The sequence below is a fragment of the Acanthaster planci genome, linkage group LG07 (assembly GCF_054643075.1).
Source record: "Acanthaster planci isolate LZ-2023a linkage group LG07, COTS_SCS, whole genome shotgun sequence".
Lineage (NCBI taxonomy): Eukaryota > Metazoa > Echinodermata > Asteroidea > Valvatida > Acanthasteridae > Acanthaster > Acanthaster planci.
This window is the reverse complement of record NC_141783.1, coordinates 1,129,919-1,157,361: the sequence shown is the minus strand read 5'-3', so window position 1 is coordinate 1,157,361 and position 27,443 is coordinate 1,129,919. Positions and strand designations below refer to the sequence as shown.

Genomic DNA, 27,443 nt, shown 5'->3' with positions numbered 1-27,443 from the left:
GCAGATGAGGGCGCCAAACAACTTTTAGAGCCAAACCTACAAACTTGCACAAAGTACAGTTGCCTGGGCTGTGTACGTTGTAACTTGACAAATTTGTGCCGGAAAATAAGTGTGCGTAAAGTTTTAATTTCATAGGACGTGATTTCACAGCACTGCTGGTCAAGGAATCCAGGAAACACTCCAAGGAAGGCCTACATGAACTTAAAGGTAAGTTATCGAGGTTCTAACGTACATGTCGCGATGTCGTGATCGTCAGCATGACACTTGTTTTCATTCACTTACACAACTTCATCCAGTTTAAGTCCACACGAGACTTTAAACGACACAAGTGGGCCAACAGTTGGTGACGAATTCTGGTTAATTTGGTTTGGACAATTAACTCTAATGATAAATTACTTTGTATAAGGCAAGTGTAACTCCGGGTTGCATTTAATGTCATCAAACTCGAGTAATGAATACACTCACCGTTTGAGGGCGCTATGCGAACAAGATAACGAATGCAATTTTTCCTCTGAATTTTCTGCACTGGTACGTATAAAACTTTATTGAATTCCGATGGTAATAACAGTGGAATATTATCTTGTTTCTACCACAACTGTTGTACATAAAAGGAAACATTTTTCCCTTGTAGAACAGGGCGCCTCTTAACCGGATTTATTTTCTTATAAAGACTCGACCCTTAATTTAAAGACAGTCCGTCATTTATAATTTTTGAGGATTGTGTTCAAAATCCAAAGAAGGGTACCTGAGAACGAACCTCGTTAAATCACTAAATCATGTTTTGAATTAGATAGTAGTAGCCATATTGTGATATATTTTTATTTTTCATTGTAACCGTCGTGTTTTGCACGAGAAATAATCTAATGAAATAAATAAATAAATAAAACCGCGCGCGTGTCTAGTCAAGGATTGTGCGAGCCTCTGTTGGCAATTTTCCAAAAAATACGTCTTTAAATGCATCGTTGGAAGTGACTCCCCCCATCTTTCTCTTTTCAGCATAACCTGTCAGAAAGAACCATTTACACGGAGGTTAGTCCTATAACCCTTTCACTACATGTAGGCCTGTTTTTCGACAGTTTCGCCAGTTACTTTTGGATAACTGCGACCGATGGACTGCATACCTTTGAACTTACCGTAGTTTTCAAACTAGTAACGCACTTGGGGGCCTCATTTTGTGGAAGGGGGCAACACATAGATCTCGTCATACTGAGCATGAGGACTATAAACTGAATTTTATGCTTGAAAATTTTACTCATCATACAGAATTCGAGATAACTGTGCGAAAGCTGAGCTACGGTGAGAGATATTTATGTTACTTGAAGTGTTGTAAATTAATATTTCGAGCTTCGTAGCAATGACCGCACTGACGGTTTGAGACAATTAGGCTTGGCAGTTCTACACGGTTTTCCGTGTACACTCTTCAAGTCACAAATCAATCAAATTTAATCTTAGCTAATAAATATTTCGCGTTCAAAAGTGTCGGAGGAATTTTTTTCAGTCGCTCTGATGCCTGTTTCTCCTTTACCTCTAAATTTATAAAGGTGCCTTGATGCCACATACAGGCTTGCGCTTACTTCCTTTGAAAAAAAAGGTTATCGATAGCTTTGCTTTAGTTGCTATTTTCTTAAGCCGAGCAAAGCACATTCTGTGCTTTAAATAAATACCTAGCTGCCCTTTTAAACGAGGCCCTGGATTTGCCCCAGTCTTGTTTTCTCATCCTATAATAGGCCTATAAAAATGTATGTCATATTAGGCTTAACTGTTCCATGACCGCAACACTTTTGAACCGTCGAGAGTGCATACATTAGTTGCATGTTCTAGAAGCATTATTGAGACAGGACACGTGGATATATATCTTGCAAGTCACTATTTTATGTCCCTGTGCAAGCCACTTTACCCCCCCCTACACACACACTCCACCCAGCCCGGAGACAGTATACGGGCATTGGCTGATGGGAGCAACCTGTCATGCGATTACCCTCCCTGGACAGAGAAATCATTATTCTCAGTCATTTCATGCTACAAAAACCAGAGATGACTGCCAGCCTATTAGCTCGTGACTTGTTGAACTTCATGGAACGAAATGGAGTCGGCAAATTTTTAACACACTACCTGAAATAGACGACAGAAGTTGCTTGCTCTGCTGTAGCCGGTGTGTCAATGAAGTTTCAGTTCACATTGAAATTACCGCGGTTCCTTTCTGACCTACCTGTGTCATAAGCCACGGGTTCTGCTGCAGCAGTTCGTCCCAAGTCGTGCGGCAGTCAACCGTTACACATTCGGCATCGTCTGGTCGTTCCTGAACGCGGCGGCGTAGTACCTGCTTCGCGCTCGCCTCACTGACGACTCGCTCGCTGCCAACGGTGCTCCTCGTATTTTGCATGTCTGAAAACAAGTGAGCTCAAACGGTAATTTGAGTGTAGAGGGAAGTTGCTGTCGTTCACTTCTCTCCCACGATATTCGATGTCGGGGAATCAACTGCCCACGCTGACTGCCTGGGTCGCTCTTTGCTCTCGCATTACAGTGACGTCATTTTTGATAAGCGCATAGAGTACGTCTATTTAAAGAGACATTTCCAGCGCTCTTTCGCTGGCCTCCGCCTCAGCTCACTGACCATACATATCCGGGTTCGGTTCAGTTTACTGATCGCAGAAACAAAAACTGTGTGTTTTTTTTCCTTTGACACTAGAGCATGACATTTTTCTTATGCCTGCATGCTGAAATTCGCTGACATCTCTAAAATATAAAACCTATATGTGTTGCACATATATGGAGCTATGATGCAACAACCATTGTGCGCACTAGGCTGTGAATACATTTTTCCATGATGAATGATTAAACCGCGCATAGATAAGGACAGAGCTGGTACCCACAGCAGCAGGCGATAACGGCATGGCATACGCGTGAAGTGCACTCATCCCCATACAGGTGCACAATATGGAATTTTCTTGGGGAGAAAACCCGACCGCCATGGGGCTTTTGAAATTAAAAGATGTTAATGTAATGACCATCTACCATTAGAGTTAGTTTTCGAAGGACGGCGGACATACAAGAAGGGGTGGACGCAGGATTTTCTCTAGAGAGGGGGCAGGGTGCATGCATTCATCCTCGAAGATCTGCAGTGTGCTGAATTCCCCAAGTGCCAATTAATTATGGGTGGTGACGGAGCCACTTTGTTCGAGATTTTTTTTTCTGAGCAGCTGCTTAATTGGGACCGGTGCGATAGGTTAATGCAAAAATGAAACAGTGACGCTGCTTACTTGTTTGCCCCCCCCCCAAAAAATGGGGCCTGGATTTATCCTTGCATATCATTGAAGTAATAAATCTCTGGATCCACGCCGGTGGTACGGAACTTGCTGCGAAAGGTCACAACACTCGCACCGCACCGGCGTGTATCGCGGGTCAGCGGGAGGGAAATTCCCACAAAATGGCAAAAACGACATATTTTTTACCCTGCGAAACCTTAAACTGACCCAGGATGAACGAAGACATGCACCTGCTTGCGAGGCTACATATACAATGGAGTCCTTTGAGTGCACTCGTTTTGTTTCTTATTCATTTTCGAATGTTGTTTTGGAACACTCATTTTTGGTACCTATTACTTTTGTGCCAGTGAAAATTTTGCAACATAAGAAAACATGGTACTGTGATTTCCGGGGATACACATTTATGTTTCAGCTCAAACAATGAATGCCAGAATTTTTGACACTTGGCCGACGGGCTTAACTTGTCTTTGTCTGTGTGATACGTTGTTTCAAATACATGTACATGTACATACATGTACAAGACACTTGGCCAGTGACTAAATTCTTCTCGTGGTTATTTTCAATGAGCAAATGTTCGGTTCAGAATTTGGATTGTATACCCCTAGTAAGCAGTGTTTTCCTCAGATGACATCACAGCAACAACAAGCTAGCTCATCATTTCTGCCGATCTCATTAGCATAAAACGTACCCACTTGGTTTGTTTTGGAAAAGGAGATTGTTTGGCTGAAATAAATGGAGGGGTTGTGGAAATTTGAGCAAGTGTCGATTCTCTTGGTTTAGGGGCTTCCATCCGAGGGCAGAGTTGATAAAATTACGGTTGAAAAACGGTCCTGTAAGTGCAACAGAAAGTAGAGGGAAGCCATTTGAAAATTGGATGCGAGTAGGCTTGGAACGATCACATTCCTTTGTTGTTTGCTTGTTTGTTACCAAGTTTGTTCTGCGTGAATAATTAAAAATGTAACTGGCTAACCCACCAAAAGTTGAAAAGAACTTGAAGATTAAGGACAAGAGAGTAATTTAATTCCGGTTTGAGAAACCCCAGTTGTGTCGGCTTAAGATTGTATGTTAGTGAGCCCTAGGCATTGTTGACTTTACACTGTTTGCATTGGGGCTTGACTCGGTCACACTTAGACCTGAATGGAATGCGAAGATCAAATATTACGCAGCTGTACATACGGCTTGTGTTTTTGCGGACGTGTGGGCCCAGAAAAAAATGCCTCACGTTACAAAGTTACTGGCATCCGTCGTCTTTGTTTTGGAACGATTGGGACAGCAGGAGGTCTACCTTTATTAAATATCAGGACGGCCAGCGATGGGAAATTCCCCACGTAGTCGCCGAGTCGATATTATTTAATACCATTGCAATGTCACACCATTAACCCAGCGTGGCACGATGCACCCGGGCAGGGCTGTCGACGCCGAATTATCGCACAGACTTGTTCGGTATACATGTATTTCGGTTGAGAGCTGCCGCCAATCTGCATAACAACGCGGTTCCGTGTTCACCCACAAAGAGTTACTTTAGAGTGCACGCTTCCTTGTTCAAAAAATTTTCCCGATATCATGAATCCAAATACACCATATGTGCCGACACGTACGACGTGCTTTTGTTATATGTCCTTTGATCAAGAAACATCGTACCGTGGACCGGCACTGTCAATGAATACGACAGGTTATGAAAGATCCGACTGATCCGAGACTGATTGTTAATTCCACGGGGTCACATAAGCACAACATGCGATCTTGAAAACACGGGACACAATCTCCAAAGAAAGCGGTACAAATTTCAAAGGTTCGCGACTCTGCACACAATGGCAGCATGATCATGAGAATAAACATGAATGTGCTTCCCCCCCTGCCGTCTGCGGCGTCGGGACCGCGTTGCGCACTGCATCTGGTGTTAATAATGGCGGTCCAAAAGTGGCCAGCTGCTTTTCTGCTGTCAAAATAGCAGAAAAGCAGTGTGGGTGTTATTGTAAAATGCACTGTCTACTTTTCTATTGTTCTGCTACCAGAAAAGCAGATCGAACGATTAGCCAAAAGGCTAATTATCTGGCTTTCCTCCCGCATGAAAATCAGATTTTTTTTTTACCCAATACTGACGGTTCAAAGATGGTTATTATGCTTTCCCCTTTTTTACCAGCAGAAAAGTTGATTGAACATTTTCAACAAAAACGTTTTTCTCTTTTCCACTTTCTGAGAGAGCGGATTGAATATTTCATCACGGGGGTCTGAGTGACCATCTGCTTTCCTGCTGTCCGCTGCCTCCATTTCACGAGAAAACTACGGACTGTGCCACCTAAGTTCGGCTGAAGAGTTTTAATTGACAGTTCGTAACGGAAGGACCGATATTCTGAATAAGAATTATTAATTGGCCTGTTTAACTGGTTGCTGGTTCTCCAGACTACAGCTACTCAAGGCGAAACCAGAGGTCCCATTTCGCTCCTGTAAGGATCACGATGCCAGTGAAGCGAGTAGCGGTGATTGGTGCTGGTGTCGCGGGGCTGATGTCTGTCAAGTCCTGCCTCGAAGCTGGGCTGGAACCGGTCTGCTTTGAGCGGAATGACCAAATCGGTGAGTATAGACGATCGACGGTGCCTCCTGTGAGTGAGGACTGCGTGGTTTCGGACATAGGCGCTACTGTTGCGTCTGTAGTCGTTCATATAAAACCCGGTTTCAAACACGGTCAATGTTAACTTCTAAACGCCTAGTCTGGAGGTTTTCTTGGCGCAGCACAAAGGACCACGGCTCAGGGATATGCACCTCATTTAGCCTCTTCTCTAGATCTGAACATAGAGATCAGAACCGGACACGCAAGAGCCCCTGGACTAGACACGCTTGCTCGTATTTACGCAAGAGATGTGCAGCGGCACGCAGGCAGGCATTATATAACGTGGTGGTCGGCCTCGTACGATTCTGTGCCGAAACGTGTACGATTTCCTTACGAGGGCGTAAACACATAGGGGTGCACTGAACTAATTGAAGCCCCATTGAAGACAATGTAAAATCGACCACGTTTGCAGCCCCGGTGCGGGCAACCGAAGTCCCTCAGGCCTCTCAAACAAAAAACAAAGTGTTCTGGGGTCATTTAGCTCTCAATTGATTGTCAATTTTTAGTAGGTTAACCAATGAAATTTTTAATTATCCACCCAAAACAAACTCACCTTCCAAAAAGTGAATGTTCCCAAGTCTGTCAGCGGCCATTTTTCAAATGACATCCCTCCATCTTTTCAGGCTCTTGGGACAATTTTTCAGTGGCATTTTTCTATGCTTCGCCCTGGGATGGGAGCCCTTGAATCTAGGGAGTTCATTCTGGGCCATTCTTTTACAATCCCACAAATTCTTGAGCCACACAATCTCCTCTTTTCCAAATAAACTGTAGGGGTACTTTTTGAGCGCCTCGGCCTGCCCAAGAATTTCCCTTGAATTGGGCAGTGCACCCATAGCGGTGCCGGGGGCTTCTCCCTCACAAGAGGGAGTGTTTTGGCATCTTTGCGAACCGACGGTCGAGTTGTGCATTCGTATACGGTCTTTGTGAACATCAACTTGTTTCTCTCAGGGGGCGTTTGGTTAACTCCAGAGCTGACCAGTTGGGAGGGTGTTCGTGGAGGCACTGTGTACAAATGCTTGATGACCAACTCCAGCAAAGAGATGACGGCGATCAGCGACTTTCCCTTCCCCAGGGAGTACCCTCCCTACCTCACCCCGAGGCACCTCCTCGCGTACTACCGCGACTTTGCCAGCCACTTCAAGCTGGACCGGCACATCCGGCTGGCCGCCGAGGTGACCAAGGTGGCACCGAGCGAGAACCATGAGACCACAGGACGGTGGGAGGTGTGGTCCCGGCCGAGACGCCGTGGCGACTCGGCAGATCACGCCACCACCTCAGAGGTGTTCGATGCTGTGATTGTCGCGACTGGCATGTACAACACGGCTTTTGTACCCAACTACCCTGGACAGGGGGAGTTTACGGGCGAGATCTTGCACAGCAATCGATTCAGGAGCGGTGAACAGTTTGCCGGGAAAACTGTTCTCGTCGTTGGTAATTTTTGCATTTGGTTTTGTTATCATAAGTAATGAAGTCGCTAGTACCGATTGACGTTTTCTCAATGGCTGAGTTGGGGCGGCTCGGTCTTGCATGTTCACGAACAGCTCGATTTGTTGTTTGTGGGTTGGCCGCTCGAACGTCAGGAGCCTACAACCGATTATTGTTGGTACCAGTGGCATGCAACATGGCGGCGTTAATGTGCGTTCTCCAAGGGTTAATGTTCGGATAACTGAATGAAAAGGAACATTCATTTCTCTGTTACGGAAATTATCAATATTAATTTTGCAAATCCCATTTTCTGGCTTTGTAAGTCATCTTGCTATTTTTGTGGCTGTTCAAAAATCAAAATCTCACGAGTTTTTCCGTGTGTTCCTGTAAAACCCTGACGAGGGGGTGGTGCGCGATCCTGTTCCGAAAACAATGTTCTTGGGTCGTGTTCCCGCCGTTCGAGCGCGAGAACAAGAAATCCGTGTCAAGAACAGGCCGCCCGAAGTCGACCAAACTGTATATTTCAAACTGAGTCAAGTGAATCGTTACATGGTCATTTGGTCATCCAATTAAATGGGCAGTGACATGACAAGTATTATTAAAGAACTGTTCAGTTTCGTTTTAGTTTTTTAATTTTAGTTTTTTCCAACTCTGTTCAGCTGTACAATTTACTACATTCAATAGTATTTCATTTTAATTCCGTGTCACGATATGTTTTTTTTTTCGGAAGGTGGTTCCCATTCGGCCGGGGACGTAGCTGTCGACGCGAGCCGTTACGCAAAACAGGTACATATTAAGCTCTGGAGATACGTCTAACATCTTATATAATGCTGAATCTTGGAGGCGTTTGTAAATGGGAGATTAGGTTCCATGCAATAATACCACATCATTTTATGCAGTGTCTATAGGCCTGTGCAACACTCCGGTTTAGTAATAATAGGCCTAATAGGAACTTTACTGGCATCAGTTAACTTTGTGTTTCACACATTATAGGCCTAATCCTTTCCTGCTAAATCCGCTCCGAGCGGAACAAAAGAGGGCGTGTTTTTTCGGTGCTCATTATAGGCGCGCCATAATATGCGTGTTTGACGCGGAGCACACCGATTACGCCTAACTAACTTATTCCGGCTTGTATGGTCTTAGCTTGTAACCACCTGTGTTTCTTTCGCCGATTGGGGGTGCGCTTCAGCTCGGGGCGGATAACTTTACACTTGATGGAGAGTCATTCGCCACTGATGGACTGTCCTTTTTCATGGGCCTCGAGACGTTTCCATTGATCAAACTTTTTAATGCGCGCTACAGGTGTACCTGAGTATGCGAGACGGTGCCTGGGTCATCGGCCGTTTTGGCCCAGGGGGCATGCCCACGGATGCCTTCGGCAACCATCGCTGGAAGTCGATGGTGCCGGAGGCAATCAGGCGCAGGATGGCTAAGCCGCTCTTCGAGGGCCACTTTGACCCGGACAACCTCGGCCTGCGCTGTAAGAGGCAACTCTTTGACGGCTACATGATGGTGAACGATGAGATTCAGTGCCGCATCATCTGCGGGGCCCTCAAGTGCAAGCCGGGCGTCGAGCACTTCACGTCGGGGGGCGTGGTGTTCGAGGACGGTACGCGAGTTGACGGCCTGGACGCCGTAGTCTTTGCCACTGGATACGAACTCAGTTTTCCGTTCTTTGAGGACAACTCCATCATTGCAGGTGAACAATGTTTTGTAAAGGAGCTTGAAAACAGCTTAAGAATTTTGGTGTTTTTCAAAGCAACGCGTGAGCTGTAGGTTTCACTTTTTTGCCAAAATCAATAAGCAAAATCAATGAAAGAGTTGAATGTTGCACAATTGAATAAATAGGATGAGTCTTTCCGCTTTTATTAATCTGGAAGAAAATACCCAAATACTGAAGATTCTTTTGACTGTGACTGGCATTGCATAGTGCAATATTCCAGGTTGATTCCAACTCCCACCGAATGTCATATAGGAAATGCTGTCCAAATGAAAATACACACGAAGTACCCGAGGAGCTTTGACATATCGGCCGAGTACAGCTCCATAATATGAATCAACAAACCTTGTATTCCCTCTGATAAGCAAGATTTAGGAATTATCGTTCAAGTCGATCAACACACCACTGATTTGAATTCCACAGATAATTTTGCCGACTTGGAGCTGTATATGCACGTCTGGCCGGCGCGCCGTGCCCACCCAACAATGGCCGCCGTCGGCGTCGTGTCTGCCTTGGGCGCCCAGACCCCGTTGTTTGAGCTCCAATCGCGCTGGGTCGTACAAGTGTTCCTGGGGAACGCCCAGCTTCCCAGTATTGATGAAAGGTTAGAGGATGTGAAGCGACGCAAGGACGCTGCCTTCCAGAAGTTTGGGAGACATCGTATATTTGTGAGTCATTAATGTGGAGGGGGGTTCTTACAATGTGTAGCTTTTCGTAAAAATAGGATCGTAATCATACTTCTGTTCAAAACAAATAACGTGAAGTTAATCTCTTGCTACAAAGCCATTCTCTCAGACTGATCGCTCTACTCACAAATAATCTCAGGCTGAGAACATGCATCTGTGTCATCCGTGTCATCAAAGAGTTGACTTTGGGAAACGATTTAATATTCACTTTAACATAATTACACAAAGCACCCTCAACTTTTTTTTTACTTCTTTACAGTGCTATCCAGTCCCTTACTGCGAGGAAGTTGCCGCCAAGTTTGGAGCGCGGCCTAATTTCATCAAACTCCTCCTCACCGACCCTAGACTAGCTCTTCGTACTTTCTTTGGGCCGGCCTATCCACCCACTTACCGTCTCAACGGGCCCCATCCCTGGAAGGGGGCCCGGGATGCTATCATGAACGGCTGGGCCAACACCGTGAATCCAACCCGGACCAGGACAGTGGCCAAACCGGCGGCAGGAGGCGCCCTGTCCACCGCCATCGTAGTAGCTGTACTTCTAATCGGTTTCGTCTTTGTTTTTAGTTGATATCTCCACATTCTCCTGTATTGTCTACAAAGAAAGAAAAGTTTCTGTTAAATAGGAGCATTCAGTCTTAGGTCAGTGTGTGCAGGTTAGCCAACTTTCTACAGAACGTGAGCCAAGTGAACACACTGATTACATTTACGTAGTCAAGCAGAACTGTATTGACGAGAGCCAGAATGCAACGTTTGAGTGACGTTTATTGGCCACCTTACTTTTGAGCACTGTCATCCATTCTGCACGCTGTTTGAATTAAGACTGTGAACTTAACAACACTTAACAACTGAAATGATTTATCGGTTTCCCATATTTTCAAAATGAATCAGTACGTGTCTCCAAGCACAGGCTTAAGTGGCCGTCCTGCCATAGTCGGTAGCAATGAGAATGAGTTAATCTAGTGTGTCTGTAGGATGTAAACTTGAGCCTAGTATGAGTCCCGAGCGCGACCAATAGAGGGCGCAAATGTCCTAGCAATAGAGGTTCCTTTGGTAGGAACTGCACTTCGCTAGTCTACAAACTATGAAATGCGTGCGTTATTGTCGCGAAGCTATACCAAAAAAGTGAACATTCCCGACAGTGTGGCTCTTTTGCAGTCGATGAGGGGGTGCTTCTGCCGTGCCGAACTCAAATACAATTTTTGAAAGTTCGGCGCGGCAAGTTGAATTGGGCTCGGTAAGCTCTTCAGCTCGTCAGGGCATACCGCGCTATTTCGTCGTTTGAAAGGGCCGTGACAGACACTGTTCTGTTGAAGTTCGACGTTTAGCGCAACTGTCATTTGAATTTAGTTCGGCACGGCAGTAGCACGGCGTCTCGTCTTGGCCTAAGATGACAGTGTATCATAGAAATACGTGGTTGAGTTATGGAAGGTTCTTCCGTGGTCAAGTTAAGCTGGGGACACATACATTTTACCATCTTTTTGTTTAGATTTGGTTTTAACTTTCAAAAAAAGAGTTAGCATTTTTGCAGTTGTAATTCTAGCACATATATTATTCAACCATGTCTGTTAATCTTCCATTTTGGGGTCTAAAATCGCACCCGGCCATGAAACTAACGGAACATCTCAGGGACATGCATCAAATTTAGAGAAGTTCAGTGCGAGTTGTAGATACAATATAGTTTTTATTGCATTTTCTGTTAATTAAGACAAAAGATTTCGAAAACGAATTTATATATTTTGGTAAAATGTATGTTACAATTACAGGTCAAAGAACTGGTCGGAAAATCTTGTAAATAAATCAACTTTTTTGCAATTAAATATAGAAAAATAACTTGCACCAATAAAATGTATACTATAAAATAAATTAAAGAGACAAACAGACTAACTGGATAATAATCCATGCACGTACTTATAACCATTAAATGGCAAAATTTTAATAATCCTTTTTGGCAAGGAATGAATCCTTGAATATATACAGTACAGGGGTGTGAGTGGCCGTTAAAGCTGAAAACAGCTAGTAAAAAGCTGAATTGTTTAAAGTCTGTGTACTTTTGTAGAGAACAGACTAGGTGTACAAAAAAGCTGAAATTCAGGGTCAACGTCTACACAAAAAAGCTGAAATCAGCTAAAAAGCTGAATTCTCACACCCCTGTATATACATCTACATCGAGACTTTATCCATCTGAGGAAAATATATGTGTATACTGTGAAAACTACAACTCATATTGCTTGTACATTATAATGTACATGAGAGACAGGCATGGTCCGATCTTGGACAAGTCAGTACCATCGCCACCATCAAGCGGTGTGTACATATGAAGACAAAACAGTGGAAATGGAGTAGCAGCTTTAAGGCAGATATTTGTAGCAGTTTAAAAGTGAATATGCAAACCCTTTCTTGCTTACAATGTTAAAGATGGAAGAATTTATTTACGGGTTAAACATAGTAATAAATACGTACTGATCATTTAAATACAGAGGGGGGAGAAAGCTACAGGAAATTAGGGCTGGGAAAGGAAGCCTGTCGTGTGCATTGTTGGGTTTGGTCATTTTAGCCGTGTGAAGATTTCAGTGAAATCAGGTAAGAGATTTATGTCACCAAAGAGCATTTCATCAAATGTGTGCCATTTTAAATGACTTACATCATGATTGCTTGGGCTGAGATTTTCATATTGGAGAAAATCCCACATCTAAACGTCAACCATGAGAAAGATAACATCATTTTCCCGGCTTTTAATTTCAGGCTTTGGAGCGGCCGAAAGCCTCGTCTTTTTCAGTAGTTGACAACTTGTGTTCAGAAAAAATATACTGATATCTTGAAGTCACGTTGAACCCGAAGAACCTCATCTCCTACAGGTAAAAAACATGGATTGTTACAAAAGCCATTTCAAAACTGTAAAAAACTTGTTTAGTATATGAGGAAGTTGAAGGGTCAAGTTCCCTCTGCATGTACATTGTTTCTTCCAAACAATTATTGAACAGTCCTTTTTAATATTTCAGAATGTTGGAAACAGGAGAAACCATTTTGAAACATTTCTTTGTGGCAAGAGCATAACACAAAATATGAACACTTGTATAATTTATATATAGACAAATAATGCACCCAAACAGTGTACCCCCCAAAAAAATAAAATCTTGTTTTTTTAAAGAATGGTTTGATTTATTGAAGGCACTGTATCATGGTTGGAAACCTGTTTCCAATACTGTAAATTTACAGTTCAGACTGTCCTCCAGAAAAATCTTTTTTGATAGAATGAAGGCATTCACTGGTTTCCGAATGCTCCCACATCTAATGCACATAATGAATGGATACCATTCATCGGAATCGAGACAACTCATCTAGGTGTGACATTGACTTCAATGGAAGGTGTTCGGGGGTCAAAAGGTCATCAAACTATTAACCTGTCGACATTTATGAAGCATAAGTCCACATTTCGGTTAATTCTTAAGTCATATTCTTTTGAAGTGTCTTAAGATTTAGTTCTGGTTGACTGCACAATGTGCACATTACTCCCACACTAGTAATCAATGACACACATTCCCATTTGTCGTAAAATAACCAAGGGACATTTGAAAACTACTGCTAAGCCAATCAACTTCAAACCCACCAGAAATCCAGCACACCTGAGATTCAGCAGTATTTCGATTGAGTCCCAGGCTTTATGGCCGTAGCACTGTTAATTTTCCTGGACCAAGTGTTTCATTAATACTCAAGAAGGATGAACATGCCAGTGTCTAATGCAAAGCATTGGATTAAAGTAATTTTTTCAAACTTCCCATAAAAAACTCCAGGAAGACGAGTTTAGTTTACCTAAATAAGAAATATTGCATCCAACGGTGGCCCACAACAGTACTTGGCTTGATTCTGACGAGGCTACCTGAGTGTGCTATGACAAAGTTTCTTTTCCTATAGCCCATTCAGCAAAGATTTCAAGAAGCTTGTCCAACCTACTGTTGCAATCAGTTTGACCTGATGTCAGAATTTACCAGGTTACAGACATTTCAGATGGGTGGTGTAACCCGTGGCAACCATGACTTAGCCTCTGTTGACCGCATCCCAGAGAGACTGAGGCAGGATTCGAACCCAGACCAAGACCTTTAGCTGAAGCACCACTCCTCCTCTGCCCCTTGTGCACCGCCGTGAAAAGGTTACATTGCGATTGGTGTGTCGCTTGCACTGTCAGGTTTGCTGGCTAGGTTGACTGCATCCTCATAGGTTGGTGGGGGTGCAATGGGTTCCGCCTGTAGATCAGACTTGGACATATCAGGAACCCTTCAAAATATAAGGAAATGAAGAGAACTGTATGGAAAAAGCATATGGAGTTGATCTGTTAGGTGTAAGGAATTACTGGTAACCATCTTTTGCAGTCTGAAAGCATGTTCAAATCGTGGATGTCGTATAAAAAATCTGGACTCGCGATGCCTTTGACTAGACCATACAGGTCACTGAGGCCAACGGCGGCCATATTACCATGCCTAATACAAAGGTAATGCAAAAGCTCGCTCATCCTTGTTATCCAAATTGTTCATTTAAAATAGCACGCAATCCACTATCATCTTTGTTTTTGGCATGCTAAGATGGCTGCCAGTGGCTTCAGTCGGTACAAGATAACTGTGAATCCCAGTTTTTTAATATGACGTCCATGGGTCGAATAGGGCCTTCTCAGAGCTCTGCCCAAAAATGTATATTAAGTGATGTTCAGAGTGAACTAGTAAATTACCAGTACTTATCAAGATCAAGTTTACTAACAGGAACGATTCAAATCATAAATTGCATGAAATAGAAAGCCAAACCTTCCTTTTTTCAAATTGAAACTCTTCAACTTATTTTTTTATCAATTTCTGAAAGTAGCATCAGATGACTAGCTTGATATTAGTTGTAGCTGTAGGGGCTTGGCCACCGATGGCATGCTTTGAGTGAGTAACCTATGAATGTTCCTCAGAGCAACTTACGGCTGTGGATAGGGAATTGTTGCTGGATACTGCTGAGGTTCTGGCTGGAAGCCTGGCTGGGCCTGGGGTTGGTAGGCCACCTGTCCCCCTGGTCCGTACACGATAGTTGCCCCGGGACCCTGTGGGTGAATGATAGGGGGTGCTCCTGGCTGCTGGGGCTCTACTATGGGTGTTGCATCCGGCTGGCTGTACTCCATCGTGGTCACCCTAGCCGCCTCCTGGTCAACGACAGTCTGCTGTTGCTCCTTGTAAATCATCCGGCAGAGCATGCTACAGGTAATCATCAAAGCCAATCCCCCAGCAAAGAGGAGGCACCCGACAATGCCTAAGCCGATGGAGCTGCTGAAGCCAACTCCCATCATTATGATACCGGCGGTGAGAAAGAAAAGGCCAAACATACCCAGACTGAGTATTGGACCACCCACCCCACGGCCCGTGCCTGACACAGGGGCATGGTGGTGGATGTTGCCGTGGTGATGGTGGTGACCAATGCCATGGTGGAGACCAATACCATGGTGATGACCAATGCCATGGTGGTGACCAATGCCACTGTGGTGAATGCCATGGTGGTGACCAATACCATGGTGGTGAATGCCATGGTGAATGCCATGGTGATGGGCAGGGCCATGGTGGTGGTGATGGTGTCCATGGTGTATAGGCATCCTCCTGATTATTGACTGGGCAACTCTATTTGGAGGCCTCTGGAAAAGAACAGAGTCAATCTTCAATCTCTTGAAGAATAGAAAAGTCAGATTTTTCTTAAACATGAATAACCATTTCCAAGAATGAGTCAAAAACAGAAAAACTGCATCCATCGAATCTGCAAACACTACGTGTAACTACACAATGAGCCAGAAAAATTGGCAAAACTGATGACAAAAACTTGACAGATGTAACATCTTGTAGTCGAAACATACATGTATGCCTACATCTGATGTGTATAAATGAACCACTGCTATTGTAGATCCTAAATTCGACTGTAGACAAGAGATCAGCAACAGCTTGGTATAAGGTTGTACAGTATGAACTCTGTCCCGGAAGAGAGGAGGGCCATGGTACAAGTCTTTAGCATCAACAAGCATCAAGGAGCATCAACAAAGCGTCAATAATTTATTGAAGCATATTTATGCAAAATTTTATTTACATATGATATTCACTGTATAATATATATCTAATGGTTGAGCATAGAAATTTGGGGGACAAAGTCAAGCCTCCTCGTGTGGCCTGATTGGCTGCCATCTTTTCGCATGGATGGCACAGAAAGGAAAGATGGCGGGCCCCTCACATAGCAAAAAGAGATTTTTTTTTAGAGAATCTGGAAGCAAATGGCTGTTTCCAGTGGCGTTGCCAGGATTCTGAGCAGTAGGAGGGGGGGTGGATGAGTGGATGTTACAAATATAAATATTCATGAAATGCAAGTGGGGGGAGATGATTTTTCATGGGGGAGGCGTGCACCCCCCGCCCCCCGGCTGTTTCTGTTTAGCAGTGAAAGGTACTAATTAGAGTCTCAAAAATATGCTAAAACTTCTTTTAAATCTTTCAAAGTTACAATTTTGATGCTTCATTGACACTTCTTGTCTCTGTGCTAAATGGGATGGAAAGTACATGTATATGTCACTCCTGGCCTGGGCACCGTTGGCACATACATTCAGATTCTATCCTGCACAATTGGGTCAAACATATAATTATATAGGCAAGAACTTCTGTGACAAAAAAACTCACTCAGTATGACTCGGACATGCAAATTGGTAGTCTGTAATAGTGTAAATAATAAAATTTGAATAAATTATACAAGTTTTCCATTGGTCATACCATGGTTCATTTCTCAGTTAGTTCCTCATGTTAATGAACATGGACCATGCTAGCCTAGGGAAATCTCTGTCCACGGTGCTGCTAATTGTAAATGAATTCAACAATTTTCACTGAAAGGTAACGTTTTCAAACCACTGCTGTAACAAGTTGCTAGAACAACTGCTAGTGGAGTTAGGCCTACTGAGTACTGACTGCATACATTGCATTGTCGGACATCATTCCCTGCCTTTACTTAAATAGCAAAATCTCTGCTAGAAAATATTAGAACCGGCCCTTTTCTTCTACTGCCAAAAATGGTAAGAATTTACATTTTTTTTCATCTATGTACGGTATGCCTATTATACTCCTATAGCCAGATCACTCCACAAAACGATTCACATGACGACTTCCAGAACAGTCTTCGAAACATGTACTAGGCCTAGTAGAAACGTGCATAGCTATGTACCAACTCCCATAAACATTTTGGCTGTTTCGTTTGTGCCAATTACTTACATGCATCATGGAGGTAGAATCACATGTACTCTGCCACATTTACGGCCATTTGCGCAACACAATTTCATACATGCCTTACTGGTTAAGTCAGATGTCTCATGGGGAGGTTTACTCACCTTGTATCCTCAATAAAATGGAGAAATTCTTGAGCATTTTGCCATCCTCACCACAAGCACATCTTACTCTATCATTATATAGTTAATATTAATATCGCAGTAGTTACCGCATTTCTCAGTGCAAGTAAAGATTGATCACTCACCTTCCGGAATTATCCTATCCTTGTTGTTATTAAACTCTCTTACTCTTTAATGTGATTCATAAAAAAAAATTTCTGGTTCAATTTATTTTGCTCTTTGTCCGACAGCTCAGAAAATCAACGTGTGTACAGGTCGAGATGGAGTCTCTAGTATTGGGTTCGTGCGTACAATGTATAGTAACTGACTTCGTCACACACGTGGCTGTGGACGGCGCAGACACTATTGAGTTAAGTTACTTCCTAGATCCTGTTCCGTGTTCCATGTAAAACCAAAACGGAGACAATGAACATACATTAGTCTCCATGTTGGTTTTACATGACGTCCTGTAAAACCACAGTGTCCACGCTCTAGCTAGCTACATGCTACATGTGGAGTGTTAAGTGTATGTGCAGTGGGCGTGGTTTAAACTACAGTGACGTCACACTTAATAAGAACCGGATTATCGCACGGCCGCGATATGATTTCTACGATGGCCTTTAAAGCACTTTGTTATGAATAAATATAGATAAACAAAATCATTTGTTTTCAGAGGACACAAAATAACCTCATTTTGTGATAATGTAAAATTTGACCTGTAGGTGACTCCATATTTTCCAGTCTCCTCCATAAAGATGCCGCACGCCGAGAGAACGAGATGGGAATAATTTCACCGCGTAATACGCTTATTAATCCGGCAAGGATCAAACGACTTCCTTTTTCTCACCAGAACATTACACCAATTTCAATGCCGCAACAATTTTGACATTCATCTTATTACTTAAATTAGTGTTTTCAGAAGGAATGATAAATATGTGGGTCTCGCAAACTTCATTTTTGGTGGGCTCATTCTTTTATTTGTGTCTAAAACAATTATTGAAAATGTTTGCTTTCTGAGTTTAATTCCCCAGGAGTTATAACCATCTCATCAGACCTAAAATATTTTATTCAAAATAATGTTGAAATTCTGTATATCCCTTGCCAAATTCTTAAAACTGTATAAGAAAGCAATTAAGAAAAATTGAGAATTATAATGCCGACGTAATCATTCCCCACTACTTGCCCAAGAGAGAAAAATTCTATTCTAATTGAGATTGAGGGTGCGCCTAATGCAGATCAAAAGTTTCTCAACGCGGAAGCTCTCATTTTGACTCCAAAAAAATACTTTCCCAGTTTATGTGTCTGTAGACACCTTAGGCCACTTTGGAAATGACACATGAGAACCCAGTATATATCCAAGGGAAGGGCGGCGTTAGAAAAACGAGGACAGACGGTAGGTAATGACAGGCGAGGGGAAGGAAATTTCTGAAAAATTACATTTTTTATGAAACAAATCCTCAGGCCATAATTTATTGATTACCTAGTTGACCATTTACGTTCGGGAACTCACTAGCAACACAGAATTCAAAGTTTCTGACACCGCGATAATGGAATTAGCGCGATAAGAATGGAACCGAGTATCCGTCAGCCGTATGACAGCTTGACCAAATACAGCACGTACTGCTCATATCTTACCTACTTGTTTTCCAGTAACCCACAGATGAAAGCCACACTGTGATTGGCCCAATGTGCTGATCCTCTGCCTTGGGATTATTCCCAGACCTTAATCTAACCTTATAGTGAGTCATCGAAGAGTTGACATTGAGAAACGATTATTAAGCCTTGGTTTTGTCATTCAATATTCTACTTTAAAATAACGACACAAAACATCCTAAACTTGTTTACTTCTTTACATTGCCATACAGTCCCTTACTGCGAGGAAGTTGCCGCCATATTTGGAGCGCGACACCATTTTATTAAACTTTTTCTCACTGACCCTAGACTAGCTCTTCGTACTTTCTTTGGGTCGGACTACCCATCCACTTACCGACTGAATGGGCCCCATCCCTGGAAGGGCCCGGGATGCTATCGTGAACGGCTGGGCTAACACCGCGAATCCAACCCGGACCAGGACAGTGGCCAAACCGCCGGCCGGAGGCGCCCTGTCCACCGCCATCATAGTAGCTGTACTTCTAATCGGTTTCGTCTTCGTTTTTAGCTGATTTCTCCACATTCTCCGGTACTGTCTACAAAGAAAGAAAAGTTTCTGTTAAATAGGAGCATTCAGTCTTAGGTCAGTGTGTGCAGGTTAGCCAACTTTCTACAGAACGTGAGCCAAGTGAACACACTGATTACATTTACGTAGTCAAGCAGAACTGTATTGACGAGAGCCAGAATGCAACATTTGAGTGACGTTTATTGGCCACCTTACTCTCGAGCACTGTCATCCATTCTGCACGCTGTTTGAATTAAGACTGTGAACTTAATAACACTTAACAACCGAAATGATTTATCGGTTTCCCATATTTTCAAAATGAATTAGTACGTGTCTCCAAGCACAGGCTTAAGTGGCCGTCCTGCCATAGTCGGTAGCAATGAGAATGAGTTAATCTAGTGTGTCTGTAGGATGTAAACTTGAGCCTAGAATGAGTTCCGAGCGCGACCAATAGAGGGCGCAAATGTCCTAGCAATAGAGGTTCCTTTGGTAGGAACTGCACTTCGCTAGTCTACAAACTATGAAATGCGTGCGTTATTGTCGCGAAGCTCTACCAAAAAAGTGAACATTCCCGACAGTGTGGCTCTTTTGCAATCGATGAGGGGGTGCTTCTGCCGTGCCGAACTCAAATACAATTTTGTAAAGTTCGGCGCGGCAAGTTGAATTGGGCTCGGTAAGCTCTTCAGCTCGTCAGGGCATACCGCGCTATTTCGTCGTTTGAAAGGGCCGTGACAGACACTGTTCTGTTGAAGTTCGACTTTTAGAGCAACTGTCATTTGAATTTAGTTCGGCACGGCAGTAGCACGGCGTCTCGTCTTGGCCTAAGATGACAGTGTATCATAGAGATACGTGGTTGAGTTATGGAAGGTTCTTCCATGGTTAAGTTAAGCTCGGAATACATACATTTTACCATCCTTTTGTTTTGATTTGGCTTTAACTTTCAAAAAAAGAGTTAGCATTTTTGCAGTTGTAATTCTAGCACATATATTATTCAACCATGTCTGTTAATCTTCCATTTTGGGGTCTAAAATCGCACCCGGCCATGAAAACTAACGGAACATCTCAGGGACATGCAACAAATTGAGAGAAGTTCAGTGCGAGTTGTAGATACAATATAGTTTTTATTGCATTTTCTGTTAAGACAAAAGATTTCGAAAACGAATTTATATATTTTGGTAAAATGTATGTTACAATTACAGGTCAAAGAACTGGTCGGAAAATCTTGTAAATAAATCAACTTTTTTGCAATTAAATATAGAAAAATAACTTGCACCAATAAAATGTATACCATAAAATAAATTAAAGAGACAAACAGACTAACTGGATAATAATCCATGCACGTACTTATAACCATTAAATGGCAAAATTTTAATAATCCTTTTTGGCAAGGAATGAATCCTTGAATATATACAGTACAGGGGTGTGAGTGGCCGTTAAAGCTGAAAACAGCTAGTAAAAAGCTGAATTGTTTAAAGTCTGTGTACTTTTGTAGAGAACAGACTAGGTGTACAAAAAAAGCTGAAATTCAGGGTCAACGTCTACACAAAAAAGCTGAAATCAGCTAAAAAGCTGAATTCTCACACCCCTGTATATACATCTATATCGAGACTTTATCCATCTGAGGAAAATATATGTGTATACTGTGAAAACTACAACTCATATTGCTTGTACATTATAATGTACATGAGAGACAGGCATGGTCCGATCTTGGACAAGTCAGTACCATCGCCACCATCAAGCGGTGTGTACATATGAAGACAAAACAGTGGAAATGGAGTAGCAGCTTTAAGGCAGATATTTGTAGCAGTTTAAAAGTGAATATGCAAACTCTTTCTTGCTTTCAATGTTAAAGATGGAAAAATTTATTTACAGGTTATATATAGTAATAAATACGTACTGATCATTTAAATACAGGGGGGGGGAAAGCTACAGGAAATTAGGGCTGGGAAAGGAAGCCTGTCGTGTGCATTGTTGGGTTTGGTCATTTTAGCCGTGTGAAGATTTCAGTGAAATCAGGTAAGAGATTTATGTCACCAAAGAGCATTTCATCAAATGTGTGCCATTTTAAATGACTTACATCATGATTGCTTGGGCTGAGATTTTCATATTGGTGAAAATCCCACATCTACACGTCGACCATGAGAAAGATAACATCATTTTCCCGGCTTTTAATTTCAGGCTTTGGAGCGGCCGAAAGCCTCGTCCTTTTCAGTAGTTGACAACTTGTGTTCAGAAAAAATATACTGATATCTTGAGGGCACGTTGAACCCGAAGAACCTCATCTCCTACAGGTAAAAAACATGGATTGTTACAAAAGCCATTTCAAAACTGTAAAAAACTTGTTTAGTGTATGAGGAGGCTGAAGGGTCAAGTTCCCTCTGCATGTACATTGTTTCTTCCAAACAATTATTGAACAGTACTTTTTAATATTTCAGAATGTTGGAAACAGGAGAAACCTTTTTGAAACATTTCTTTGTGGCAAGAGCATAACACAAAATATGAACACTTGTATAATTTATATATAGACAAATAATGCACCCAAACAGTGTACCTAAAAAAAATAAAATCTTGTTTTTTTTAAAGAATGGTTTGATTTATTGTAGGCACTGTATCATGGTTGGAAACCTGTTTCCAATACTGTAAATTTACAGTTCAGACTGTCCTCCAGAAAAATCTTTTTTGATAGAATGAAGGCATTCACTGGTTTCCGAATGCTCCCACATCTAATGCACATAATGAATGGATACCATTCATCGGAATCGAGACAACTCATCTAGGTGTGACATTGACTTCAATGGAAGGTGTTCAGGGGTCAAAAGGTCATCAAACAATTAACCTGTCGAGATTTATGAAACATAAGTCCACATTTCGATTACTTCTGATGTCATATTCTTTTGAATAAGTGTCTTAAGATTTAGTTCTGGTTGACTGCACAATGTGCACAAAACTCCCACACTAGTAATCAATGACACACATTCCCATTTGTCATAAAATAACCAAGGGACATTTGAAAACTACTGCTAAGCCAATCAACTTCAAACCCACCAGAAATCCAGCACACCTGAGATTCAGCAGTATTTCGATTGAGTCCCAGGCTTTATAGCCGGAGCACTGTTAATTTTTCTGGGCCTTGTGTTTCATTAAGAAGGATGAACATGCCAGTGTCTAATGCAAAGCATTGGATTAAAGTAACTTTTTCAAACTTCCCATAAAAAACTCCAGGAAGACGAGTTTAGTTTACCTAAATAAGGTATATTGCATCCAACGGTGGCTCATAACAGTACTTGGCTTGATTCTGATGAGGCTACCTGAGTGTGCTATGACAAAGTTTCTTTTCCTATAACCCATTCAGCAAAGATTTCAAGAAGCTTGTCCAACCTACTGTTGCAATCAGTTTGACCTGATGTCAGAATTTACCAGGTGACAGACATTTCAGATGGGTGGTGTAACCCGTGGCAGCCATGACTTGGCCTCTGTTGACCGCATCCCAGAGAGACTGCGGCAGGATTCGAACCCAGACCAAGACCTTTAGCTGAAGCACCACTCCTCCTCTGCCCCTGTGCACCGCCGTGAAAAGGTTACATTGCGATTGGTGTGTCGCTTGCACTGTCAGGTTTGCTGGCTAGGTTGACTGCATCCTCATAGGTTGGTGGGGGTGCAATGGGTTCCGCCTGTAGATCAGACTTGGACATATCAGGAACCCTTCAAAATATAAGGAAATGAAGAGAACTGTATGGAAAAAGCATATGGAGTTGATCTGTTAGGTGTAAGGAATTACTGGTAACCATCTTTTGCAGTCTGAAAGCATGTTCAAATCGTGGATGTCGTATAAAAAATCTGGACTCGCGATGCCTTTGACTAGACCATACAGGTCACTGAGGCCAACGGCGGCCATATTACCACGCCTAATACAAAGGTAATGCAAAAGCTGGCTCATCGTTGTTATCCAAATTGTTCATTTAAAATAGCACGCAATCCACTATCACCTTTGTGTTTGGCATGCTAAGATGGCTGCCAGTGGCTTCAGTCGGTACAAGATAACTGTGAATCCCAGTTTTTTAATATGACGTCCATGGGTCGAATAGGGCCTTCTCAGAGCTCTGCCCAAAAATGTATATTAAGTGATGTTCAGAGTGAACTAGTAAATTACCAGTACTTATCAAGATCAAGTTTACTAACAGGAACGATTCAAATCATAAATTGCATGAAATAGAAAGCCAAACCTTCCTTTTTTCAAATTGAAACTCTTCAACTTATTTTTTTATCAATTTCTGAAAGTAGCATCAGATGACTAGCTTGATATTAGTTGTAGCTGTAGGGGCTTGGCCACCAATGGCATGCTTTGAGTGAGTAACCTATGAATGTTCCACAGAGCAACTTACGGCTGTGGATAGGGAATTGTTGCTGGATACTGCTGAGGTTCTGGCTGGAAGCCTGGCTGGGCCTGGGGTTGGTAGGCCACCTGTCCCCCTGGTCCGTACACGATAGTTGCCCCGGGACCCTGTGGGTGAATGATGGGGGGTGCTCCTGGCTGCTGGGGCTCTACTATGGGTGATGCATCCGGCTGGCTGTACTCCATCGTGGTCACCCCAGCCGCCTCCTGGTCAACGACAGTCTGCTGTTGCTGCTTGTGGATCTTCCGGCAGAGCACGCCACAGGTAATCATCAAAGCCAATCCCCCAGCAAAGAGGAGGCACCCGACAATGCCCAAGCCAATGGAGCTGCTGAAGCCAACTCCCATCATTATGATACCGCCGGTGAGAAAGAAAAGGCCAAACATACCCAGATTGATGGCTCGTATTGGACCACCCACCGCCTGGCCCGTGCCTGACACAGGGGCATGGTGGTGGATGTTGCGGTGGTGATGGTGGTGACCAATGCCATGGTGGTGACCAATGCCACTGTGGTGAATGCCATGGTGGTGACCAATGCCATGGTGGTGACCAATGCCATGGTGGTGACTAATGCCATGGTGGTGACCAATGCCATGGTGGTGAATGCCATGGTGATGGGCAGGGCCATGGTGGTGGTGATGGTGTCCATGGTGTATAGGCATCCTCCTGATTATTGACTGGGCAACTCTATTTTGAGGTCTCTGGAAAAGAACAGAGTCAATCTTCAATCTCTTGAAGAATAGAAAAGTCAGATTTTTTTTAAACATGAATAACCATTTCCAAGAATGAGTCAAAAACAGAAAAACTGCATCCATCGAATCTGCAAACACTACGTGTAACTACACAATGAGCCAGAAAAATTGGCAAAACTGATGACAAAAACTTGACAGATGTAACATCTTGTAGTCGAAACATACATGTATGCCTACATCTGATGTGTACAAATGAACCACTGCTGTTGTAGATCCTAAATTCGACTGTAGACAAGAGATCAGCAACAGCTTGGTATAAGGTTGTACAGTATGAACTCTGTCCCAGAAGAGAGGAGGGCCATGGTACAAGTATTTAGCATCAACAAGCATCAAGGAGCATCAACAAAGCGTCAATAATTTATTGAAGCATATTTATGCAAAATTTTATTTACATATGATATTCACTGTATAATATATATCTAATGGTTGAGCATAGAAATTTGGGGGACAAAGTCAAGCCTCCTCGTGTGGCCTGATTGGCTGCCATCTTTTCGCATGGATGGCACAGAAAGGAAAGATGGCGGGCCCCTCACATAGCAAAAAGAGATTTTTTGACAGAGAATCTGGAAGCAAATTGGCTGTTTCCAGTGGCGTTGCCAGGATTCTGAGCAGGGGGGGGTGGATGAGTGGATGTTACAAATATACATATTCATGAAATGCAAGTGGGGGAGATGATTTTTCATGGGGGAGGCGTGCACCCCCCGCCCCCCGGCTGTTTCTGTTTAGCAGTGAAAGGTACTAATTAGAGTCTCAAAAATATGCTAAAACTTCTTTTAAATCTTTCAAAGTTACAATTTTGATGCTTCATTGACACTTCTTGTCTCTGTGCTAAATAGGATGGAAAGTACATGTATATGTCACTCCTGGCCTGGGCACCATTGGCACATACATTCAGATTCTATCCTGCACAATTGGGTCAAACATATAATTATATAGGCAAGAACTTCTGTGACAAAAAAACTCACTCAGTATGACTCGGACATGCAAATTGGTAGTCTGTAATGATTTAAATAATAAAATTTGCATAAATTATACAAGTTTTCCATTGGTCATACCATGGTTCTTTCTCAGTTAGTTCCTCATGTTAATGAGCATGGACCATGCTAGCCTAGGGAAATCTCTGTTCACGGTGCTGCTTGTAAATGAATTCAACAATTTTCACTGAAAGGTAACGTTTTCAAACCACTGCTGTTGCAAGTTGCTAGAACAACTGCTGGTGGAGGTAGGCCTACTGAGTACTGACTGCATACATTGCATTGTCGGACATCATTCCCTGCTTTTACTTAAATAACAAAATCTCTGCTAGAAAATATTATAACTGGCCCTTTTCTTCTACTGCCAAAATGGTAAGAATTTACATTTTTTTTCATCTATGTACGGTATGCCTATTATACTCCTATAGCCAGGTCACTCAACAAAATGATGCGCATGACGACTTCCAGAACAGTCTTCGAAACATGTACTAGGCCTAGTAGAAACGTACATAGCTATGTACCAACTCCCATAAACATTTTGGCCGTTTCGTTCGTGCCAATTACTTACATGTACTCTGCCACATTTACGGCCATTTGCGCAACACAATTTCATACATGCCTTACTGGTGAAGTCAGATGTCTAATGGGGACGTTTATTCACCTTGTATCCTCAATAAAATGGAGAAATTCTTGAGCATTTTGCCATCCTCACTACAAGCACATCTTACCTATTATCATATAATTAATATTATTATCGCGGTAGTTATCGCATTTCTCGGTGCAAATAAAGATTGATCACTCACCTTCCGGAATTATCCTATCCTTGCTGTTATTTAAACTCTTACTCTTTAACGTGATTGATAAAACTTTCTTTCTGGTTCAATTTATTTTACTCTTTGTCCGACAGGTGTGTACAGGTCGAGATGGAGTCTCTAGTATTGGGTTCGTGCGTATAGTAACTGACTTCGTCACACACGTGGCCATGGACGTCGCAGACACTATTGAGTTTATTTACTTCCTAGATCCTGTTCCGTGGTTCCATGTAAAACCAAAACGGAGACAATGAATATGCATTAGTCTCCATGTTGGTTTTACATGACGTCCTATCCTGTAAAACCACAGTGTCCACGCAGCGCTCTAGCGCTGGCTACTACATGCTACATGTGGAGTGTACAGCGTAAGTGCAGTGGGCGTGGTTTAAACTACAGTGACGTCACACTTAATAAGAACCGGATTATCGCACGGCCGCGGCCGGTACCGAGAAATGATTTCTACGATGGCCTTTAAAGCACTTTGTTATGAATAAATATAGATAAACAAAATCATTGTTTTCAGAGGACACAAAATAACCTCATTTTGTGATAATGTAAAATTTGACCTGTAGGTGACTCCATATTTTCCAGTCTCCTCCATAAAGATGCCGCACGCCGAGAGAACGAGATGGGAATAATTTCACCGCGTAATACACTTATTGATCCGGCAAGGATCAAACGACTTCCTTTTTCTCACCAGAACATTACACCAATTTCAATGCCGCAACAATTTTGACATTCATCTTATTACTTAAATTAGTGTTTTCAGAAGGAATGATAAATATGTGGGTCTCGCAAACTTCGTTTTTAGTGGGCTCATTCTTTTATTGGTGTCTAAAACAACTATCATTGAAAGTGTTTACTTTCTGAGTTTTAATTCCCCAGGAGTTATAACCATCTCATCAGACCTAAACTATTTTATTCAAAATAACGTTGAAATTCTGTGTATCCCTTGTCAAATTCTTAAAACTGTATGAGAAAGCAATTTAAAAAAATGGAGAATTATAATGCCGACGTAATCATTCCCCACTACTTGCCCAAGAGAGAAAAATTTCGACTAATGCAAGTCTATTCTAATTGAGATTGAGGGTGAGCCCAATGCAGATCAAAAGTTTCTCAACGCAGAAGCTCTCATTTTGACTCCAAAAAATACTTTCGCAGTTTATGTGTCTTTAGACACCTTAGGCCACTTTGGAAATGACACATGGGAACCCAGTATATATCCAAGGGAAGGGCGGCGTTAGAAAAACGAGGACAGACGGTAGGTAATGACAGACGC

General features: G+C 42.6%; 4 protein-coding genes across 12 annotated transcripts in view; 1 reads left to right on the top strand and 3 right to left on the bottom strand.

The window, feature by feature from the left end:
- LOC110987051 (ATP-citrate synthase-like) overlaps positions 1–10,238 on the bottom strand; it is a 29,481-nt gene extending 19,243 nt beyond the window's left edge. Inside the window, exons 1-2 of one of the 3 annotated variants that reach the window (XM_087139018.1) lie at positions 10,100–10,238; positions 2,210–2,385 (exon numbers count right to left, since the gene is read on the bottom strand). In XM_087139018.1, coding sequence (XP_086995144.1) covers positions 2,210–2,383 — 174 coding nt within the window. In that variant the 5' untranslated portion in view covers positions 2,384–2,385; positions 10,100–10,238. Of the gene's footprint in view, positions 1–232; positions 464–2,209; positions 2,386–10,099 lie in introns of those variants that run through there. The other 2 variants (XM_087139019.1, XM_087139020.1) reach the window with 2 other exon arrangements.
- On the top strand, positions 24–12,145 carry LOC110987020 (flavin-containing monooxygenase 5-like). Of its 4 annotated transcripts, none has more exons than XM_087139022.1 (7): positions 24–207; positions 5,677–5,840; positions 6,826–7,308; positions 8,033–8,088; positions 8,605–9,001; positions 9,446–9,690; positions 9,968–12,145. In XM_087139022.1, exons 2-7 carry the CDS (start codon positions 5,726–5,728, stop codon positions 10,274–10,276), a joined length of 1,605 nt encoding a protein of 534 aa, XP_086995148.1. In that variant the 5' UTR covers positions 24–207; positions 5,677–5,725; the 3' UTR covers positions 10,277–12,145. The 4 variants fall into 4 exon arrangements, with proteins under 4 accessions (XP_086995148.1, XP_022105093.2, XP_086995147.1 ...); XM_022249401.2 differs by having other exon boundaries at positions 5,670–5,840; XM_087139021.1 differs by having other exon boundaries at positions 5,468–5,840.
- LOC110987021 (uncharacterized) lies at positions 11,370–17,207 on the bottom strand. The gene is made up of 3 exons (XM_022249406.2): positions 17,081–17,207; positions 14,661–15,361; positions 11,370–13,980 (listed from the first exon to the last, which is right to left on the bottom strand). The coding sequence occupies exons 2-3, from the start codon at positions 15,320–15,322 to the stop codon at positions 13,857–13,859; spliced, it is 786 nt and encodes a 261-aa protein (XP_022105098.2). The 5' UTR covers positions 15,323–15,361; positions 17,081–17,207; the 3' UTR covers positions 11,370–13,856.
- Positions 17,208–20,585: 3,378 nt separating this feature from the next.
- On the bottom strand, positions 20,586–26,496 carry LOC147798502 (uncharacterized). Of its 4 annotated transcripts, none has more exons than XM_087139042.1 (4): positions 26,156–26,495; positions 24,229–24,327; positions 23,615–24,153; positions 20,586–22,934 (listed from the first exon to the last, which is right to left on the bottom strand). In XM_087139042.1, the coding sequence occupies exons 2-4, from the start codon at positions 24,286–24,288 to the stop codon at positions 22,811–22,813; spliced, it is 723 nt and encodes a 240-aa protein (XP_086995168.1). In that variant the 5' UTR covers positions 24,289–24,327; positions 26,156–26,495; the 3' UTR covers positions 20,586–22,810. The 4 variants fall into 4 exon arrangements, with proteins under 4 accessions (XP_086995168.1, XP_086995165.1, XP_086995167.1 ...); XM_087139039.1 differs by lacking the exon at positions 26,156–26,495 and adding an exon at positions 25,921–26,130; XM_087139041.1 differs by having other exon boundaries at positions 23,615–24,327; positions 26,156–26,496.
- Between the last annotated feature and the right edge of the window lie 947 nt (positions 26,497–27,443).

What these genes read in the sequence shown, in the direction of transcription:
- LOC110987020 (XM_087139022.1), top strand. Translation starts at nt 5,726, where the DNA reads ATGCCAGTGAAGCGAGTAGCGGTGATTGGTGCTGGTGTCGCGGGGCTG. An exon ending in TGAGCGGAATGACCAAATCG is followed by an intron (nt 5,841 to 6,825) that starts GTGAGTATAGAC and finishes TGTTTCTCTCAG; the next exon opens with GGGGCGTTTGGTTAACTCCA. An exon ending in GAAAACTGTTCTCGTCGTTG is followed by an intron (nt 7,309 to 8,032) that starts GTAATTTTTGCA and finishes TTTTTTCGGAAG; the next exon opens with GTGGTTCCCATTCGGCCGGG.
- LOC110987021 (XM_022249406.2), bottom strand. Translation starts at nt 15,322, where the DNA reads ATGCCTATACACCATGGACACCATCACCACCACCATGGCCCTGCCCAT. An exon ending in ACAATTCCCTATCCACAGCC is followed by an intron (nt 13,981 to 14,660) that starts GTAAGTTGCTCT and finishes TATATTTTGAAG; the next exon opens with GGTTCCTGATATGTCCAAGT.
- LOC147798502 (XM_087139038.1), bottom strand. Translation starts at nt 25,965, where the DNA reads ATGAAATTGTGTTGCGCAAATGGCCGTAAATGTGGCAGAGTACAT. An exon ending in GTAAATGTGGCAGAGTACAT is followed by an intron (nt 24,328 to 25,920) that starts GTAAGTAATTGG and finishes GTTCTTTTCCAG; the next exon opens with AGACCTCAAAATAGAGTTGC. An exon ending in ACAATTCCCTATCCACAGCC is followed by an intron (nt 22,935 to 23,614) that starts GTAAGTTGCTCT and finishes TATATTTTGAAG; the next exon opens with GGTTCCTGATATGTCCAAGT.